At 39.2% G+C, this 19,953-nt stretch overlaps 1 protein-coding gene across 1 annotated transcript in view; it reads right to left on the bottom strand.

Annotated features, from left to right (window-relative positions):
- LOC103086041 (cadherin-20-like) overlaps window positions 1–19,953 on the bottom strand; it is a 35,332-nt gene continuing 15,379 nt past the window's right edge. The window contains exons 5-6 of the mRNA XM_007450123.1: window positions 15,684–15,871; window positions 1–318 (exon numbers count right to left, since the gene is read on the bottom strand). Of these exons, the coding sequence (XP_007450185.1) occupies window positions 1–318; window positions 15,684–15,871 (506 nt within the window). The remainder of the gene's footprint in view (window positions 319–15,683; window positions 15,872–19,953) is intronic.

Raw genomic sequence — 19,953 nt, 5'->3', positions numbered from 1 at the left:
CTAGAAAATTAGGTATAAGGGAAGATTCCAGGATATAAGGATAAGGTGAAATGTGTAGAAAAACCTGATTGAGTTGTTGGTCACATCTGGATCCTTGGCAGAAATGATCTGTATGGTTGTTCCAATTGCCACATCTTCAGGTACCTCCACAAAATAAAAGCCAGGTTCAAACACAGGGGGCTCATCCACATCTTCCACACTGATGTGCACTGTGGTTGTGTCCTGAAATGGGCCTAGGTTCAGAAAACGCATCTCTAGGTGAGGATTGGCTCCCTCCACTTTTAAGGTGTAGCTTTTCTTGGTTTCAAAACTCAGGGGCTGAAAGTAATGACAGGAAAATAGATTAGTTAAGAGCATATACGTCAGGGTTCTAAAGGATGGATGATACTGCTGGCTAGTGGGTAGATTCTCAAATGCATTAAAATGGTGGAAAAGAGGCAAGAGGAAAAATAAGGGAATTTTTTCTTTTGTTCCATGGTTCCTTTTTTTTTCCCCCGGTACACGGGCCTCTCACTGTTGTGGCCTCTCCCGTTGTGGAGCACAGGCTCCAGACGCGTAGGCTCAGCGGCCATGGCTCACGGGCCCAGCTGCTCCGCGGCATGTGGGATCTTCCCAGACCAGGGCACGAACCCGTGTCCCCTGCATCGGCAGGCGAACTCTCAACCACTGTGCCACCAGGGAAGCCTGTTCCATGGTTCTTGGTCTTAATGTCAGTTTCAACAATTTGGGTAAAGAAAGTAAGGAGGATGCTAAAGGAAGCCAGTTTGCTGATGAAGAAAGCCACTGTACCCTGGGCAGGGCTGACTTAACTTGTCTACTCTTTAATCAGCATGGTTATCTTTAGGAATGCTTGTTCATTTGAAAAGGTGTCATAATAATTAAGAGAGAGTTTGAGTTCTGTTTCAGCATATCCATACAACTGAGGCCTAGGCTTTTCTGTTTTCTTCCTTTAAAAAAACCCAATTCTTGAGTACAAAGGCAATAGTGATTTTATTCCAATAAACTGTCAATAAACACCTCACAAAGGTTCTCAAAGCACTGTGTCAGATCAATATTTGTGTGTTTAGTTTATCATAGACAGTATTTTTTAAAAACCTAATCCAATGCCTGATTTTACAATTAAAGAAACTGAGACTCAGCGAGCTAGCAGACTGGCCTAAGCTGATGTGGTTATGCTGTGTTAGAGTAGAAATGCTGCTCTTGATTTGTAAATTCCTCATTCAGGGCTCACCCCCAAAAGTTTAACTTTGTCTAATAAAACCCCATGTCATAAAATACAATTTTTTGGTGTTTCCTTTTTTGGGTCTATCTCTACCTTCGGAATGTTTTATGTCAAAATAAATACAGCACTTTAGGGCAGAAAGTGGACTTGAATGCCATCTCAAGAATAATCCATTTGTGTTTCTTTTTTTTAACTGACAGAAATGTATAAAAGTTTAAAGCAACACTTACCTCAAAATATCATTAATAATTTAAAAAATGATGGAAACTCAATTCTATAATTACAGAGGATAGTGAAGCAGTTACTAAAGCTTAAAAGTCACATGTCAACTTGGCAACATGACAAGTTTTTCTAGCTAAACACTTCATTCATTTGTCCCTTTTTCATAAAATGTGCTGAATGTCAGCACATTTCATGTTAGAAAGAGGCATGTGTCTAAGCAACTGGTTTGGTTTTGAGAAACAAACAGCAGTAGGAATTGCTTTAACTAAATTTGTTATTTTCAGATTCTAACAAAAAGTTTTTTGTTTGTTTTGTTGCTGTTGTTGGTTTACCACTGGTCCTGTATTTACTTAGCACCATACTTTGTACTCTTCGTTTCATGGAGCCCATCGAACGAAGTGGCCATTTCCACCAGCTGCCCTGTGTCTGTAGTTCTTAGTCAAAAGGCAGGGTTTTCATAAACAGGGAAATCTGCCACTCAGGTTTCAATAAATTTGAAGGAATAGGTTTACCAGTTTATTTTATTTATACTACTCTTTTAAGTCTAGACATTTATCTTTCCTGGTAAATTACACTGTATTCTTTTAGAATTCTTTCCTTATGTAGAAGTAACCCAGAGTGGACACTGATTGTTTATGTTAGGTTTGAGCTAGGCAAAATATGTTGTTCCTTTAAGTCATTTTTCTAATTTGGTATGAATTTTGTAAAAATTAAGATGTAACTTACATACATTAAAATTCATCTTTTTTAGTGTAAATTTTTGTAGGTTTTGACAAATGTATACAGTTATGTATGTGTCTCCTATGATAGTTAAGATATAGAACACTTCCATCACCCCATTATGCCCTGATCAGTACCTCTTTGTGGTCAGATCCCACCCCCCTGGCACCCATTGATCTATTTTGTGTCCCTTTTACAAGAATGTCGTATAAATGCAGTCATTCAGTATGTAGTCTTTTGAGTCTGGTTTCTTTCACTTAACATATGCATTTGAGATTCATTCATGTCATTGTGAATGTGGAGTTTGTCCCTTTTATTGTCAAGTAGTATTCCATTGTATGGATGTACCACAGTTTGTTTATCCATCCTTCACTGGAGGTACATTTGAGTTGTTTCCAATTTCTGATGGTTATGAATAAAGCTACTATGAACATTTGTATACAGGTTTTTGTGGGAACATAGGTTTTCATTTCACTTGGGTAAATACCTAGGAGTGGGATCACAGGATTATTTGGTAAGCATATTTTAAATGTTATAAGAAACTTCCAAACCAATTTTCAAAGTGGCTGTACCATTTTGCATTCCCACCAGCAATGTATGAGAGTTCTGGTTGCTCCACATCCTTGTCATTATTTGGTTTTGTCAGTTTTTCTGGTTTTATTATCCTACTGGGTGTGAAATGGTATCTCATTGTGGTTTTGATTTGCATTTCCCTAATGCCTGATGATGTTGAGCATCTTTATATCTTCTTCAAGAGTTCTTTATATATTTTATATTAAAGTCTTTTATCAGACAGGTGATTTGCAAATATTTTCTCCCAATCTGTGATTTATTTTTTCACTCTTTTATCAGTGAAGAAAAGAACTCTTAATTTTGATGAAGTCTCATTTATCACATTTTATTTTGTAGGTTGGGATTTTGGTGTCATATCTAAAAAAATTACCTAATCAGGGTCACAGAGACTTTCTTCTCTGGTTTCTTCTAGAAATTTTATAGTTTTAGTTTTTTACATTTAGGTAAATCATCTATTTTGGGTTTATTTTTGTAGCTATGAATCAAGGTTCTTTATTATTATTATTTTTTTTGTATACAGACATCCAATTTTTCTAGCACTGTTGAAAGACTAGAGCGAGTTTTAAATTATTGTTAAAATTTCTTTTTAAATAAGTTACTTAGTGATTTTTATATTATTTAAGATTATTGTCTCCCTTAAATAATTTTATTATTTAAAATTTAAAGAAAACGTTGCCTTAAATACCCTAAACTTTAAGTTGCCCATAATTGATATGAGTTTGACATTTCTGTCTAGAAAAGTTTTTGTACTTGCTTTTACGTATTTAAATAGTAAATCAAAGAGTAGTAATGTCTGAGAACCCAAGTTAAATTCAAGAAATTTCCTAGAGTTGGAGCACATAAAAATGAAGTTATTATATCCTTGAAAATTGAATAATGAAGATTATGTTACAAAATAGTAATGCAGTTCCCCTAAGCAGCATTAATTATTCCCTCTTCTTTTCCTATAGAACTTTATCTTCCATTATGGCTCTTCTTATTTTGTATTATAAATATTTCTTTCTGTGTTGGTTGCCTTCATGATACTGAAGGGCAAAGATTATGATTTAGTCAGATTTTTATTCCCCAGTACCTAGGGAGGGCCTAAAACCCAAAAATATTGCTACATTGAGTAGTGCAAACGTTTTTCAGTGTATTAACATGTATTGATACTAGTTGAGTGATGATATGTACAGACTTTACGTTGCCATATTTCAATGATTTAAAGATACACATTTTTTTGTATTTTGACATTTTGGAAATAGGGTTGCTTCTCCAATTGATAGCATCTTATAATTGCTGCAGGCCCAAGGAGAGGTAGGATGTAGTTGTTACCATTTGTGCTAGCCAAACCTGGTCAAAGTCGTTCATGTTGTACTTCGGTTGAGTCCTGCACTTGTTGGTAATACATGTGTTGAACTTTACTGCCTTCTAAAATGTCTTCAGAAAGATTGTATTATGATTCAACATTGAAACAAAAGTTGCTGTGTAGGTAAAATGGTATGGAAACAATAGCAGGGAATAAATCTGATATTAGTGAAGCAAATACATCTGTGTCTGCAAGGGCTTTTCCAGTAACTACAAACAAAGGAATGAGAAAGCATTGTATCATTCAAATTAGCAGGAGGTTTTTTTGTGTGTGTGTGTTTTAAGTGATATATAAAACAGTGATGAGGGATGTGTCAGGGAGGACCTTCAAGATGGCAGAGGAGTAAGACGTGGAGATCACTTTCCTCCCCACAAATACATCACAAATATATCTACATGTGGAACAACTCCTACAGAACACCTACTGAACGCTGGCAGAAAACCTCAGACTTCCCAAAAGGCAAGAAACTCCCCATGTACCTTGGTAGGGCAAAAGAAGAAAGGAAAAACAGAGACCAAAGAATAGGGATGGGACCTGCGCCTCTGGGAGAGAGCTGTGAAGGAGGAAAAGTCTGCACACACTAGGAAGCCCCTTCACTGGCGGAGACGGGGGCTGGGTGTGGAGGGGGAGCTTCGGGGACACGGAGGAGAGTGCAGCCACAGGCGCGCGGAGGGCAAAGCGGGGAGAGTCCCGCACAGACGATCAATGCCGACCAGCACTCACCAGCCTGAGAGGCTTGTCTGCTCACTTGCCAGGGTGGGTAGGGGCTGGGAGCTGAGGCTCAGGCTTCGGAGGTCAGATCCCAGGGACAGGACTGGGGTTGGCTGCGTGAACACAGCCTGAAGGGGGCTAGTGCCCCACAGCTAGCTGGGAGGAGTCTGGGAAAAAGTCTGGACCTGCTGAAGAGGCAAGAGACCACTGTTTTGGGGTGTGTGAGGAGAGGGGATTCAGAGCACCGCTTAAATGAGCTCCAGAGATGGGCACGACTTGCCAGGGTGGGTAGGGGCTGGGAGCTGAGGCTCAGGCTTCGGAGGTCAGATCCCAGGGACAGGACTGGGGTTGGCTGCGTGAACACAGCCTGAAGGGGGCTAGTGCCCCACAGCTAGCTGGGAGGAGTCTGGGAAAAAGTCTGGACCTGCTGAAGAGGCAAGAGACCACTGTTTTGGGGTGTGTGAGGAGAGGGGATTCAGAGCACCGCTTAAATGAGCTCCAGAGATGGGCACGAGCCGCGGCTATCAGCTTGGACCCCAGAGACGGGCATGGTATGCTAACGCTGCAGCTGCAGCCACCAAGAATCCTGTGTGCAAGCACGGGTCACTCTCCACACCTCCCCTCCTGGGAGCCTGTGCAGCCCGCCACTGCCAGGGTCCCATGATCCAGGGACACCTTCCCCAGGAGAACACATGGCGTTCCTCAGGCTGTTGGAACATTTTGGCTTCTGCCGCCGCAGGCTCGCCCCGTATTCCATACCCCTCCCTCCCCTTGGCCTGAGTGAGCCAGAGCCCCTGAATCAGCTACTCCTTTAACCCCCTCCTGTCTGGGTGAAGAATAGATGCCAGAAGGTGACCTATGTGCAGAGGTGGTGCCAAATCCAAAGCTGAACCCCAGGAGCTGTGGGAACAAAGATGAGAAAGGGAAATCTCTCTGTGCAGCCTCACGAGCAGCGCATTAAACCTCCACAGTCAATTTGATGTACCCTGTATCTGTGGAATACCTGAATAGACAACGAATCATCCCAAAACTGAGGCGGTGGACTTTGGGAGCAACTGTAGACTTGGGGTTTGCTTTCTGCGTCTAATTTGTTTCTAGTTTTATGTTTACCTTAGTTTAGTATTTAGAGCTTATTATCACTGGTAGATTTATTTATTGATTTAGTGGCTCTCTTCCTTTTTTTATATATATACATATATATATTTTTCCCTTTTTCTCTTTCTGGGAGTGTGTATGTGTATACTTCTTTGTGTGATTTTGTCTGTATAGGTTTACTTTTACCATTTGTCCTAGGGTTCTATCTGTCCATTTTTTATTAGTATAGTTTTTAGTGCTTGTTATCACAGGTGGATTTGTTTATTGTTTTGGTTGTGCTCTTCTTTTTTTTTCTTTTTAAATTACTTTTTTATTTTAATAATATGTATTTTAAAATTTTTTATGTTAATAACTTTATTTTATTATTTTTCTTTCTTTATTATTTTTTTCTCTTCTCCCTTTTCTTCTGAGCTGTGTGGCAGACAGGGTCTTGGTGCTCCGGCCAGGTGTCAGGCCTGAGCCTCTGAGGTGGGAGAAACGAGTTCAGGACATTGGCTCACCAGAGACCTACTGGCCCCATATAATATCAATCGGTGAGAGCTCTCCTAGAGATCTCCATCTCAACGCTAAGACCCAGCTACCAGCAAACTCCAGTGCTGGACATCCTACGCCAAACAATTAGCAAGACAGGAACACAACCAAACCCATTATCAGAGAGACTGCCTAAAATCACAGTAAGTTCACAGACACCCCAAAACATACCACCAGACACGGTCCTGCCCACCAGAAATACAAGATTCAGCCCCATCCATCAGAACACAGGCACCAGTCCCCTCCACCAGGAAGCCTACACAACCCAGTGAAACAACCATACCCACTGGGGGCAGAACCCAAAACAACGGGAACTAAGAACCTGCAGCCTGTGAAAAGAAGATCCCAAAGACAGTAAGTTAAACAAAATGAGAAGACAGAGAAATACATAGCAGATGAAGGAGCAAGGTGAAAACCCACCAGACCAAAAAAATGAAGAGGAAATAGGCAGTCTACCTGAAAAAGAATTCAGAGTAATGATAGTAAAAATGATCCAAAGTCTTGGAAATAGAATGGAGAAAATACAAGAAATGTTTAACAAGGACCTAGAAGAATTAAAGAGCAAACAAACTGATGAACAACACAATAAATGAAATTAAAAATTTTCTAGAAGGAATCAGTAGCAGAATAACTGAGGCAGAAGGACGGATAAGTGACCTGGGAGATAAGATAGTGGAGGGCTTCCCTGGTGGCGCAGTGGTTGAGAGTCCGCCTGCTGATGCAGGGGACGCGGGTTCGTGCCCTGGTCTGGGAGGATCCCACATGCCGTAGAGCGGCTGGGCCCGTGAGCCGTGGCCTCTGGGCCTGCTCATCCAGAGCCTGTGCTCCGCAATGGGGGAGGCCACAGCAGTGAGAGGCCCGTGTACCTCAAAAAAAAAAAAAACAAAAGATAGTGAAAATAACTACCGCAGAGCAGAGTAAAGAAAAACAAATGAAGAGAATTGAGGACAATCTCAGAGACCTCTGGGACAACATTAAACGCACCAACATTCGCATTATAGGGGTCCAGAAGACGAGAAAAAGAAAGGGGCTGAGAAAATATTTGAAGAGATTATAGTTGAAAACTTCCCTAATATGGGAAAGGAAATAGTCAATCAAGTCCAGGAAGTGCAGAGTCCCATAAACGATAAATCCAAGGAGAACCACGCCAAGACACATATTAATCAAACTATCAAACATTAAATACAAAGAAAAAAATTAAAAGCAGCAAGGGAAAAGCAACAAATAACATACAAGGGAATCCCCATGAGGTTAACAGCTGATCTTTCAGCAGAAACTCTGCAAGCCAGAAAGGAGTGGCAGAACATATTTAAAGTGATGAAAGGGAAAAACCTACAACCAAGATTACTCTACCCAGCAAGGATCTCATTCAGATTCAACGGAAAAATTAAAAGCTTTACAGACAAGCAAAAGCTAAGAGAATTCAGCGCCACCAAACCAGCTTTACAACAATTGCTAAAGGAACTTCTCTAGGAAGGAAACACAAGAGAAGGAAAAGACCTACAATTAAGCCCTCCATAGGAGCACCTCAATGCATAAGGCAAATGGTACCAGCCATAAAAGGGGAAATTCACAGTAATACAGTCATAGTAGGGGACTTTAACACCCCACTTTCACCAACAGACAGATCATCCAAAATGAAAATAAATAAGGAAACACAAGCTTTAAATTACACATCAAACAAGATGGATTTAATTGATATTTATAGGACATTTCATCCAAAAACAACAGAATACACTTTCTTCTCAAGTGCTCATGGAATTTTCTCCAGGGTAGATCATATCTTGGTTCACAAATCAAGCCTTGGTAAATTTAAGAAAATTAAAATCGTATCAAGTATCTTTTCTTACCACAACGCTATAAGAGGAGATATCAATTGCAGGAAAAAAAGTGTAAAACATGCAAACACACTGGAGGCTAAACAGTACACTACTAAATAACCAAGAGATCACTGAAGGAATCAAAGAGGAAATCAAAAAATACGTAGAAACAAATGACCATGAAAACACGATGACCCAAAACCTATGGGATGCAGAAAAAGCAGTTCTAAGATGGAATTTCATAGCAATACAATCCTATCTCAAGAAATAAGAAAAAACTCAAATAAACAACCTAAACTGACACCTACAGCAATTGGAGAAAGAACAAAAAAACCCCAAACTTAGCAGAAGGAAAGAAATCATAAAGATCAGAACAGAAATAAATGAAAAGGAAATGGAGGAAACGATAGCAAAAATAAAACTAAAAGCTGGTTCTTTGAGAAGGTAAACAAAATTGATAAACCATTAGCCAGACTCATCAAGGAAAAAGGGAAAAGACTCAAATCAATAGAATGAAACAGAAGAAGTAACAACTGACACTGCAGAAATACAAAGGGACAGGAGAGATTTCTGCGAGCAACCATATGACAATAAAATGGACAACCTGGAAGAAAAGGACAAATTCTTAGAAAAGCACAACCATCTGAGACTGAACCAGAAAGAAATAGGAAATATAAACAGACCAATCACAAGCACTGAAATTGAAACTGTGATTAAAAATCTTCCAACAAAAAAAGCCCAGGACCAGATGGCTTCACAGGCAGATTCTGTCAAACATTTAGAGAAGAGCTAACATCTATCCTTCTCAAACTTCTCCAAAATATAGTAGAGGGAGGAACACTCCCAAACTCATTCTGTGAGGCCACCATCACCCTGATACCAAAACCAGAGAAAGATGTCACAAAAAAATAAAACTACAGGCCCATACCACTGATGAACATAGATGCAAAAATTCTCAACAAAATACTAGCAAACAGAATTCAACAGCACATTAAAAGGATCATACACCATGATCAAGTGGGGTTTATCCCAGGAATGCAAGGATTCTACAGTATATGCAAATCAGTCAATGTGATACACTATATTAACAAATAGAAGAATAACAACCACATGATCATCTCAATAGATGCAGAAAAAGCTTTTGACAAAATTCAACACCCATTTATGATAAAATCCCTCCAGAAAGTAGGCATAGCGGAAACTTACTTCAACATAATAAAGGCCATATATGACAAACCCACAGCCAACATCGTTCTCAATGGTGAAAAACTGAAACCATTTCCACTAAAATCAGGAAGAAGACAAGGTTGCCCACTCTTACTGCTGTTATTCAACACAGGTTTGGAGGTTTTAGCCACAGCAATTAGAGGAAAAAGAAATAAAAGGAATCCAAATCAGAAAAGAAGAAGTAAAGCTGTCACTGTTTACAGATGATGTGATACTATACAGAGAGAATCCTAAAGATGCTACCAGAAAACTACTAGAGCTAATCAGTGAATTCGGTAAAGTAGCTGGATACAAAATTAATGCACAGAATTCTCTTGCATTCCTATACACTAATGATGCAAAATCTGAAAGAGGAATTAAGGAAACACTCGCATTTACCATTGCAACAAAAAGAATAAAACACCTAGGAATAAGCCTACCTAAGGAGACAAAATTCCTGTATGCAGAAAACTATAAGATACTGATGAAGGAAATTAAAGATTTTACAGAAAGATGGAGAGATATACCATGTTCTTTGATTGGAAGAATCAGCACTGTGAAAATAACTATATTACCCAAAGCAATCTACATATTCAAATGCAATCCGTATCAAACTACCAGTGGCATTTTTCATAGAACTGGAACAAAAAATTTTAAAACTTGTGTGGAAACACAAAAGACTCCTAATAGCCAAAGCAATCTTGAGAAAGAAAAATGGAGCTGGAGGAATCAGACTCCTGGAATTCAGACTATACTACAAAGCTACAGTAATCAAGACAATATGTTACTGGCACAAAAACAGAAATATAGATCAGTGGAACAGGATAGAAAGCCCAGAGATAACATATAGTCACCTTACCTTTGATAAAGGAAGCAAGAATATACAGTGGAGAAAAGGAAGCCTCTTCAATAAGTGGTGCTGGAAAAACTGGACAGCTACATGTAAAAGAATGAAATTAGAACACTCCCTAACACCATACACAAAAATAAACTCAAAATGGATTAAAGACCTATATGTAAGGCCAGACACTATAAAACTCTTAGAGGAAAACATAGGTAGAACACTCCATGACATAAATCACAGCAAGATCCTTTTTGACCCACCTCCTAGAGAAATGGAAATAAAAGTAAAAATAAAAGTAAAAATAAACAAATAGGACCTAATGAAACTTAAAAGCTTAAACTTAAAAGCAAAGGAAAGCATAAACAGGACAAAAAGAGAACTCTTAGAATGGGAGAAAATATTTGCAAATGAAGCAACTGACAAAAGATTAATCTCCAAAATATACAAGCAGCTCATGCAGCTCAATATCAAAAAAAACAACCCAATCCAAAAATGGGCAGAAGACCTAAATAGATATATTTGTTCAAAGAAGATAAAGATTTCCAGCAAACACATGAAAGGATGCTCAACATGACTAATCATTAGAGAAATGCAAATCAAAACTACAGTGAGGTATCACCTCATACCAGTCAGAATGGCCATCATCAAAAAATCTACAAACAATAAATGCTGGAGAGGGTGTGGAGAAAAGGGAACCCTCTTGCACTGTTGGTGGGAATGTAAATTGATATAGCCACTATGGAGAACAGTATGGTGGTTCCTTAAAAAACTAAAAATAGAACTACCATACGATCCAGCAATCTTACTACTGGGAATATACCTGGAGAAAAGCACAGTTCAACAAGAGTCATGTACCACAGTGTTCATTGCAGCACTATTTACAATAATCAGGTGATGGAAGCAACCTAAGTGTCCTTCGACAGATGAATGGATAAAGAAGATGTGACACATATATACAATGGACTATTAGCCATAAAAAAGAAATGAAATTGAGTTATTTGTAGTGAGGTGTATGGACCTAGACTCTTTCACACAGAGTGAAGAAAGTCAGAAAGAGAAAAACAAATACCATATGCTAACAGATGCACATGGAATCTACAAAAAAAAAAAAAAACAAGTGGTTCTGAAGAACCTAGGGACAAGAGAGGAATAAAGATGCAGACGTAGAGAATGGACTTGGGGACATGGGGCGGGGGAAGGGTAAGCTGGGACGAAGTGAGAGAGGGGCATGGACATATATACACTACCAAATGTAAAATAGCTAGTGGGAAGCAGTCGCATAACACAGCTGGGTGCATTGTGACCACCCAGAGGGGTGGGATAGGGAGATTGGGAGGGAGACACAAGAGGGATGGTGTATGGGGATATATGTATACGTATAGCCGATTCACTTTGTTATATAGCAGAAACTAATACACCATTGCAAAGCAATTATACTCCAATAAAGATGTTAAAAAAAATTAAAAATAAAACAGTGATGAGAATTCATGGCACCTTAGGTTTGATGAAATTCAAAAGTTTTCTGCTTTGTGGCCTGCCTAAGAGGAGAGTGGACTTGAAACAATTGTTTATGGTATGCTGGAAGTTGGAAGACATGCTGAAGATGTAAGATCATGCTCATATAGAATAAAGAACATTCTGAAAATTGTATGTTTCAAGTTATCTTTGAAAAGCATTTAAATTAAGAGACTGAAAATCAATTGATTGATTACTTAAAAGCCAAAAAAGACCTAAGGTACTGGGTAGTAATCGGTGTGGTTTTATGAAGACCCAATTCTATCAATTCAACTTGATTTCTCTTTTTGAAAAAGTGTGTGCTTTTTTAGACAAATAATAGGCCTAAGGGAAATAAATCAAAAGCAGAACATTTCTTTCAATTTTACATGACATTATTAATGACAAAGTAGGAGGATGGGTGTGGATCAAGCATCTGAGTGAATGTTGTTCCAAAGGTATAGATTGAGCAGTCAGTAGCCTCTAAAGTATTTATTGTATTTGACTTGTCCATCTACTCAACTTATTGACCTCTCTTTTAATTCCATTTTCTGGCACCTCATAAGTTCAGAAGAGAAATCCAAATGACCTTGGCAAAGTTGATACATGTTTTGATTAAACATGGATATAGTTTTAGCAATGACAGTGAAAGACAGTGTTCTGTTTTACGAGGCTTAATTTTTTTTCCAGGTAAGGGAGCTGGAGAAACGACATTTTGAGATTCCTTTCAGATACAGTCTATGGCCATACCACCCTAACCAATCTCATCATATACAAAATTATAATAGTAAATATTTTTTAAATTAATGGCTTATAGTAAGGTCTAAGATGTATTCTAATAATTTGACATAAATTAATATTATTTTTTATTTAGAATTATATACTATTTAAGATATAAAATAAAATTTAAAATATATTGAGAACCTCAAAAGCTCTTCTTCTGATTGTTTAATTCTTTAGAGATAATTTTTGTATTAAAGAGATAATAATTATCCCAAACTCTGAGATTTTACCTCGTTTATAGTTACCAGTCATGATAGGCAGTGTATTATTAATTTTTAGCTTGAGGCATGCCACATAATAGGGGAGTGTTCTTAATCTTATGTCATAAACAACTTGGTATTATTATTCTAGTCACCTTTTATAAAGTATTATTAGTTCTCAAAGAATATGAGTAAAATAAACTGCAATATTTAAATTACATCCAGATTTATATGATGGTTCCAAAGCTAATGTCAGCATTTTGCACTGTTTTGAGGTCATTGTGTGCTGGTTATAAAGATTTCTGGTTGGAGGAATGCTGGATATATCTGTTCTTTTGCTGTACTTGATTGCACCTTAAATAAATAAGGACAAACATGTAAACTCTTCCCTTCTTCCTTTCTAAAGCAGTGTTAATTCAGCTCTATGGAACAGCATAGAATAAAGTTACTATTAACACATTAACTTGTGCCACATTCTAAGTTATGACTTTGTTGCTTTTGTCGAGGTCATCAATGATCTCCCTGTTCTTAAAATCTGTGATTAATTTTCAGTGTTTTAATATGACCTTCAGCAGCACTTACCACAGCAGCACTTACAGCAGTCACTCTCTTCTCTTGGAAACAGTTTCTTTACACCTTCCAGGACACCACAGTCCCCTGATCTTCCTTCTGCCTCCCTGGGCTCTCCTCAGTCTCCTTGCTTCTTTTTGCTCTCCCTGACCTCATCACGTTGGGCTGCCACAGGATTTATTTCACTGCCCTCTTCTCCATCTATGCTCCGTCCCTTGGAATATTATTATTTTTTGTTTGCTTTAAGTACCATTTATGACTCTCAAATTTATATTTTCAGTCCAGAACTCTTCTCCAAATTCCAGACTCCTATAACCAACAACTGCTATACATCTCCACTTGGGTGTCTGATAGACATTGCAAACGTAACATGCTCAGAACTGAATGCCAGTATTTCCCCATATCACTCAGTGCCATCTCTATTCTTTTTGTTGCTCAACTGACTCCTCTTTTTCTTTCATATCTTCATCCAATCTGTTAGGAAATCCTGTTGGTTCTACTTTCAAAATATATTCAGATTCTGACCAGTTCTCACCACATCCATTCCCAATACCGTAGACCAAGCCATCATCATCTCTTACCTTGATTATTGCAATAGTCTCTCAGCTGGTCTCCCTGTTCCCATTCTTGCCCCCTTATGGCCTTTTCTCAACACAGCTTACACAGTAATTATTTCATAATAAAAGTCCAGTGATGTCACACATCTGTTAAAATCCTTCAGTTCTCCACTTTAGTCAGATTAAAACCCAAAGTCCTTAATCTGCCTACAAGGTCCTAACACAGTCTGTCTCCCTTGTTACTTTTCTGACCTCATCTGCTTCTGGTCTCCCTCTCCAGCCGTATAAACCCCCTTGCTGTTCTTGAAACAAGCCAGGCAGAGTCCCACCTCAGGGTCGTTGCACTGGCTGTTCCTTTGTCTGGAACACTTTCCTCAGTATTTCCATGTCCATTCCCTTGTTTACAGGGCTGCCATTTATGGTTCTCACTGAAAGTCATTTATAGGGCTCCTCCGAGGGTTGTGCATTGTCAGCCTGCCCAACTCTGTGCTGTGACTCTGCCCACTTCAAGTCTTTGCATAAATGTGACTTCTCTGTGAGGCCAGTCACAAGCATGCAGTTAAATTTGAAGTCATGTTGGCTCTTCTGATCTTGCTTTGTTCTATTTTTATACCCCCTCCCACGTAGCACTTATCACTTTCTAATATACAACTTTATTGACTTACTTACTTTTTTTTTTTTTTTAGCGATATGCGGGCCTCTCACTGTTGTGGCCTCTCCCGTTGCGGAGCACAGGCTCCGGACGTGCAGGCTCAGAGGCCATGGCTCACGGGCCTAGCCTCTCTGCGGCATGTGGGATCTTCCCGGAGCCGGGCACGAACCCGTGTCCCCTGCATCGGCAGGCGGACTCTCAACCACTGCGCCACCAGGGAAGCCCTACTTGCTATTTTTGATTGTCTTCTTCCCCTTACTAGAATGTAAACTTCAAGAGGGCAGAGGTTTTCAGTTGTTTTACTTACTCGCTACATTAAATGCCTAGAACAGTGCCTGGCACATAGGTAGGCACTCAACAAATCATTGTTGAAGAAATAATTTAAGATATCTTGGGTTTTAAGTTGTATTTGAAATAGAGGAGAAGGAAGATGAAATCAATACTTTTTTGAATTAGTGTATCTTATTAGATATATTTATTAGGATGTTAAAATTTCACTTATTTTTAGGTTTTATCTTTCAGCTGAGTATGTCCATATGTGCTTTATACCACAGAATCGATAGCTTACATTCAGAAAACTTAATTAACTTACTATGAAAACTTATTAACTTATTATAACTCCTTACTATAAAGGAGTTCCAAGTGGTAACATCACTCAGCAGGTGTGTTTGATAAAGCCTTTCCAAGTCTGATTAGCATCCTTAGGTCTTTAAGTAGCAATTTAAAAATCCCTGCATGTTATTTATTGATTAATAATAATAGTATAGCTTGCTTTATTGTTGTTTATGGTATACTATGGTAAAAATGAGGTTATTCAAATGCAGATATTGGTTAAGTCATTAACATCATTAGGGAATTAAGCTACAGCAGTTTTTTAAAGTGGCTAAGTAGTTAGCTAGGAGAAGTGACATATTTATAATACATTTTTATCATGACTTGGTACCCTTTCTGTAAAATGATGACACAGCCAGTGTTTACATGTAAACAAAAGGAGTAAGAGGCTTTTTTCTTAACGATAGGAAAGTGTATCAGAGGATTTGAAGCAATACATATCAATAATATAACAGTCCTTACTAATATTTCATACACATTCAAAGCCTCCATTGAAATGATTTGGAAAAAGGAGTTGGATTACCTTCTTCACAGTTATGATGCCGACTTGGAAATTGGGATCTGTGTTAATGTCGAATGCATCTGCACCATCTCCATCCACAATAGTGTACTTCATCTCTGCATTAATTCCTTCATCCAAGTCCTTGGCAAACACCCTTCCCACAGTAGAGCTAACTGGAGCTGATTCCAACACACTCATCTGATAATGTTCTGTGAAGAAGAGTTAGAACATGCATTTTTTGTAAAATCTGTTACTACCAAAAAAAGCCTCTTCAGTATCACATCATGTCCGCCATGCTGTGCAAAGCATCTTTTTCATGGTCCAAAAGTTAAAACTTGAGTTTTACAGATGAAAAAACTGAGATCCAAAGAGGCTGAGTAAATGTTATTGGGTCATAGCCTGTACTGGATGTTTGATAAGTAGGTGCCAGAATACCTTGATCATAATCCTAGGAGTAGGACAGGACAAAAGCAAAAGTATTTCTCATCTCAGTGAATCTACCTTCAGAATGGTAGGAAGTATCAATACCTTGCTTTCCAATCTTTTCTTTCTAATGAACCATTTCCCCACGTTAATTACTTCTGAGAAAAATAGAAAAAACATTGTGGTCACAAAGTATGTATTTACTCTGTTCACGTTTCAAATGCCCACATTTTCCTTTGTAGCCTGGCCATCATGCTGAATGCCTGTTTCTATGACTACCTGCCCAAATTTAATGGAGACCAGTGATCTACAAAGGAGGACCAGCCATGGAGAACAAACTCCACCAGCTTCAATCTGTCCATGCACCTGGGACTGCCCATTGGCAGCTTCTTCATGGACAGATCTCTGATGCTTCTTGCTCTCTTTTCCAGAATAGAATTCCCTCAGAGTTCTCACATATGTAAGAAACTCAGAGCCAGTAATGTTCTCCTCTTCAAATTGATATCATGAATTCACGAATTCAGTTCATTTTCGTCTCCACGAAGTAGTATTTTCATTAACTTACCTTCTCTGGGGCTAAACTTTTTGACATTCTTCATTATTTTGTCATAATGTGAATGACTAAGTATTAAATCAAACAATCACATTTTCAATATGTACATGGTCTCTCTGATTCTAATATGCATTTCAAGCTGTGGGGATGTGAACCTGGGAAGTCTGTGATGTGACGGCTTGAGTCGCACAAAGATTTGGGGAGGCTGACAGCACCCAGCCAGCTCACAGCACCTTCCCCTGCACAGGAGGAGAAATGATGACTGTTCTTTGCCAGTGTGAGCCAGGAAATTGCTAATGTCTGTACTAAACTGGAGGCACTTGGATTTCATGATCTCTTTACATTCACTTCCAAAGTTGTTGATGGATTAGACTTTTCTATTGCAGAACACGTTTGGGAAAAACAAATAATTTTCTCCAGGAAAGCTGTATGTTCTGTGTTGAAACAAACATATAATTTCTACACATAATGCATTATATTAGAAATAGTCTGAGGTTTTGACATTCCCTTATATTTGGTTCAATTAAAGGTGACTGAGCTTGTTCAATATAAAATAGTAGGTGTGTCATTGTGTCAACGACACCTAATCAGTTATGATAATATTTGTGAAAAAGAAGGAAAGTGGGATTTCTAGAATGAAGAATCAGAAGATTAATAATGCCTAAGAGTTTATCCAAGGTAGGTTATGGAATAATGAGATCATTTAAACTTAGTTTTAGCAAATAGGAGAAATAATTAATGGTGAGATAAAGAAAATTTTTTAAAAGTCCAAAAATAATGACTATTTTACTTTTTTTTTTTTTCTTTTTTTTGGCGGTATGCGGGCCTCTCACTGTTGTGGCCTCCCCCATCGCGGAGCACAGGCTCCGGACGCACAGGCTCAGCGGCCATGGCTTACGGGCCCAGCTGCTCCGCGTCATGTGGGATCTTCCCAGACCGGGGCACGAACCCGTGTACCCTGCATCGGCAGGCGGACTCTCAACCACTGCGCCACCAGGGAAGCCCAATAATGACTATTTTAGAGGAAGCAGAGATAATGTGTGAACAGTGTTTAGAGACACAGAGATTACTTTTATACATTTCCATTTTGTCTTCCGTGCAACATAGTCTGTGTTTCCACTCTATTCTAGGTTCTTCATTATTTTAAAAAAATGACAACTCAAAATGTGTGCTTTAGAATGGTGTTAAGATGTTGCCTTGTGGGGCAGGACTAAAACCCCAGTTATCACTGTATTGTTATGCTTCTGTGAAGCTGCTGTGTTTGGGGTGATATTGAGACAGGCTGGGACCTGGGCCCCTTTGCTGCAGGGCTGCAGTGCTTGCACCTGGACACACCTCTCCTCCAGCAACAAAAGACAGAGAAGCTATATGAGACTAAAAATAACTGGGTGCATGCACAGTTGGGGCAAATTCTGGACAAAAGATACAAAGAGACCAAAAAACCCAACTGCCACTTTTGAAGGGCCCAGAGCAAAAGCAGGGTACTGCGCCTGCCCCCTGCACACAACACCACCTAAGTGGTGGGCAGACCTCCCCAGCCACCCCTCTGTCCCGACCCCTGGACACACACCTACCCCTCAACCCATATAAGGAGTGAGCTCGCCCCTGCGCAGGGAGCAAGCAAGGGAAACAGTTGTTCTCATTCGCTGCTGCTGCAGCGGGGTCCCCAGTAAAGCCTTGCCTGAATTTCTTGCCTGGCCTCTGATCAATTTCTGTTGATTAAGGAGGCCAAGAGCCCTGGTAGGTAACAATACAACTTTCCTGCAGTATGTCCAGATCTACATACTGTGAGCTGTGTAATAACTTCATTCTTCCCTTTATGCCTCAGAGATACTGTCTAGTGTCAAATTACAAAGCCAAATAGGATCAGGGATGTTCAAGAATCTGTAGTCTACAGTGTGCACAGTGTGAACCATTCATGAAATAATAAAGATGGAACCCACAGGGTCAGCAAAGCAATTAAGAAGCCAATCCATATGGCATTTCATAAACTGTTTTCATGATGCACTACTATTCTGAACTGTAGAGCCAATCAACTTAGTAACCTACTTATTTGTGCCACTTGTGAAATATTTAATATACTATCTTTTAGTTTCACGAAATCTCATGGGGACTTTATGGATACCAGTTGTATGTAAATATTTGAGTTCTCTGTTTACATAGATAAAATAGATGGCTTACTTGGTTTGACTGACTCAAAATGTAGCTATTCAGCTGATGGTCTGGTTTTTAGTTTTTAGTTTAGTTGTTGTTTAACCTGATTCCCTCTGGTTAAGTCTTTCACCTGGAGTTGTGTCTGCTGCTCTCACTTCTCCAACTGCTCCCTTTTAGGCATCTGCTTCTCAAATTCACATCTCCGTTCCTGGGCTCCATTCCACAGTCATAGCTCTATCTTCCACCTTCCTTAAGGACCTTCAATCTGATTGTCCTGCTGTCACTTCATATTCAAATTGGAATTTGTCTTCCTCCTTCCCTGCCACTAGTTCCATTATGTATCCTCTATTTCTATCAGTAGTACAATTCTTCTCCCTGTCGCCCAGACTTAGAACATCACTGTCATCTTTGATTCCATCTTCCCTTAGCCAAGAAATCAAGAGACAGAAATCCATGTTTTCTTATTTGCCCCATTCCACCCCTTCTGCAGTTTCCTTACACCCTTATCAGTTCAAATCTGGACCACTCTAAAAGCCTGCTAACAGACTCTCCTGCTTCTAGTCTTCACCCCTAGCAACCAGTGCTGTACGCGGCTATCAAATTATTAGCTTTCCTTTATGTCTCTCACTTGCTCAAAAACTTTGCAGTGACTTCCGTTAGAAATATAACAAATTTGAAACACTGAAGAGCAGGTCTTCATTTTAGGGATCTTTGAACATAAAATTACATTTGCAGCTTTATTTCTAGGTATTTATATCCCATATCTAGAATGTTGCCCAAAGCAAATATTTTTTGAATGAATAGCTTCCCCCTTCTGGAATGTTTTCCTTTCTTCCTATTTGAATCCTTTATATTCTTCAATCCCCGGCTGAGCTCTCATCCTTTTATTAAGCCTTTACTCATCTTGGTTTCTTGTGAAGGCTTCATTCTACACTAACCAAGTGGCACAGCAAATGCTGCTTCCTGGTTAACTTTTGATGAATATTGAGTATGTACTCCCCAAGTGGACTTTAAGCTTCACAGGGGCAGAGACTGGGTTTCAGTCATCTTGTGCCCCTCATGCCCAGGGCCCAGGTGCTTGGTACCTGCTTGTGAATTGATTGGTTAAGGTGGTCAGATGGGTCACTATGTTCACCTCCAGCTTTGGCTTAGTTTCCCTAC

This window comes from Lipotes vexillifer, unplaced genomic scaffold, assembly GCF_000442215.2.
Source record: "Lipotes vexillifer unplaced genomic scaffold, Lipotes_vexillifer_v1.1 scaffold79, whole genome shotgun sequence".
Classification (NCBI taxonomy): domain Eukaryota; kingdom Metazoa; phylum Chordata; class Mammalia; order Artiodactyla; family Lipotidae; genus Lipotes; species Lipotes vexillifer.
The sequence above is the reverse complement of the archived record's forward strand: the minus strand, read 5'-3'. Positions and strand labels throughout refer to the sequence as shown.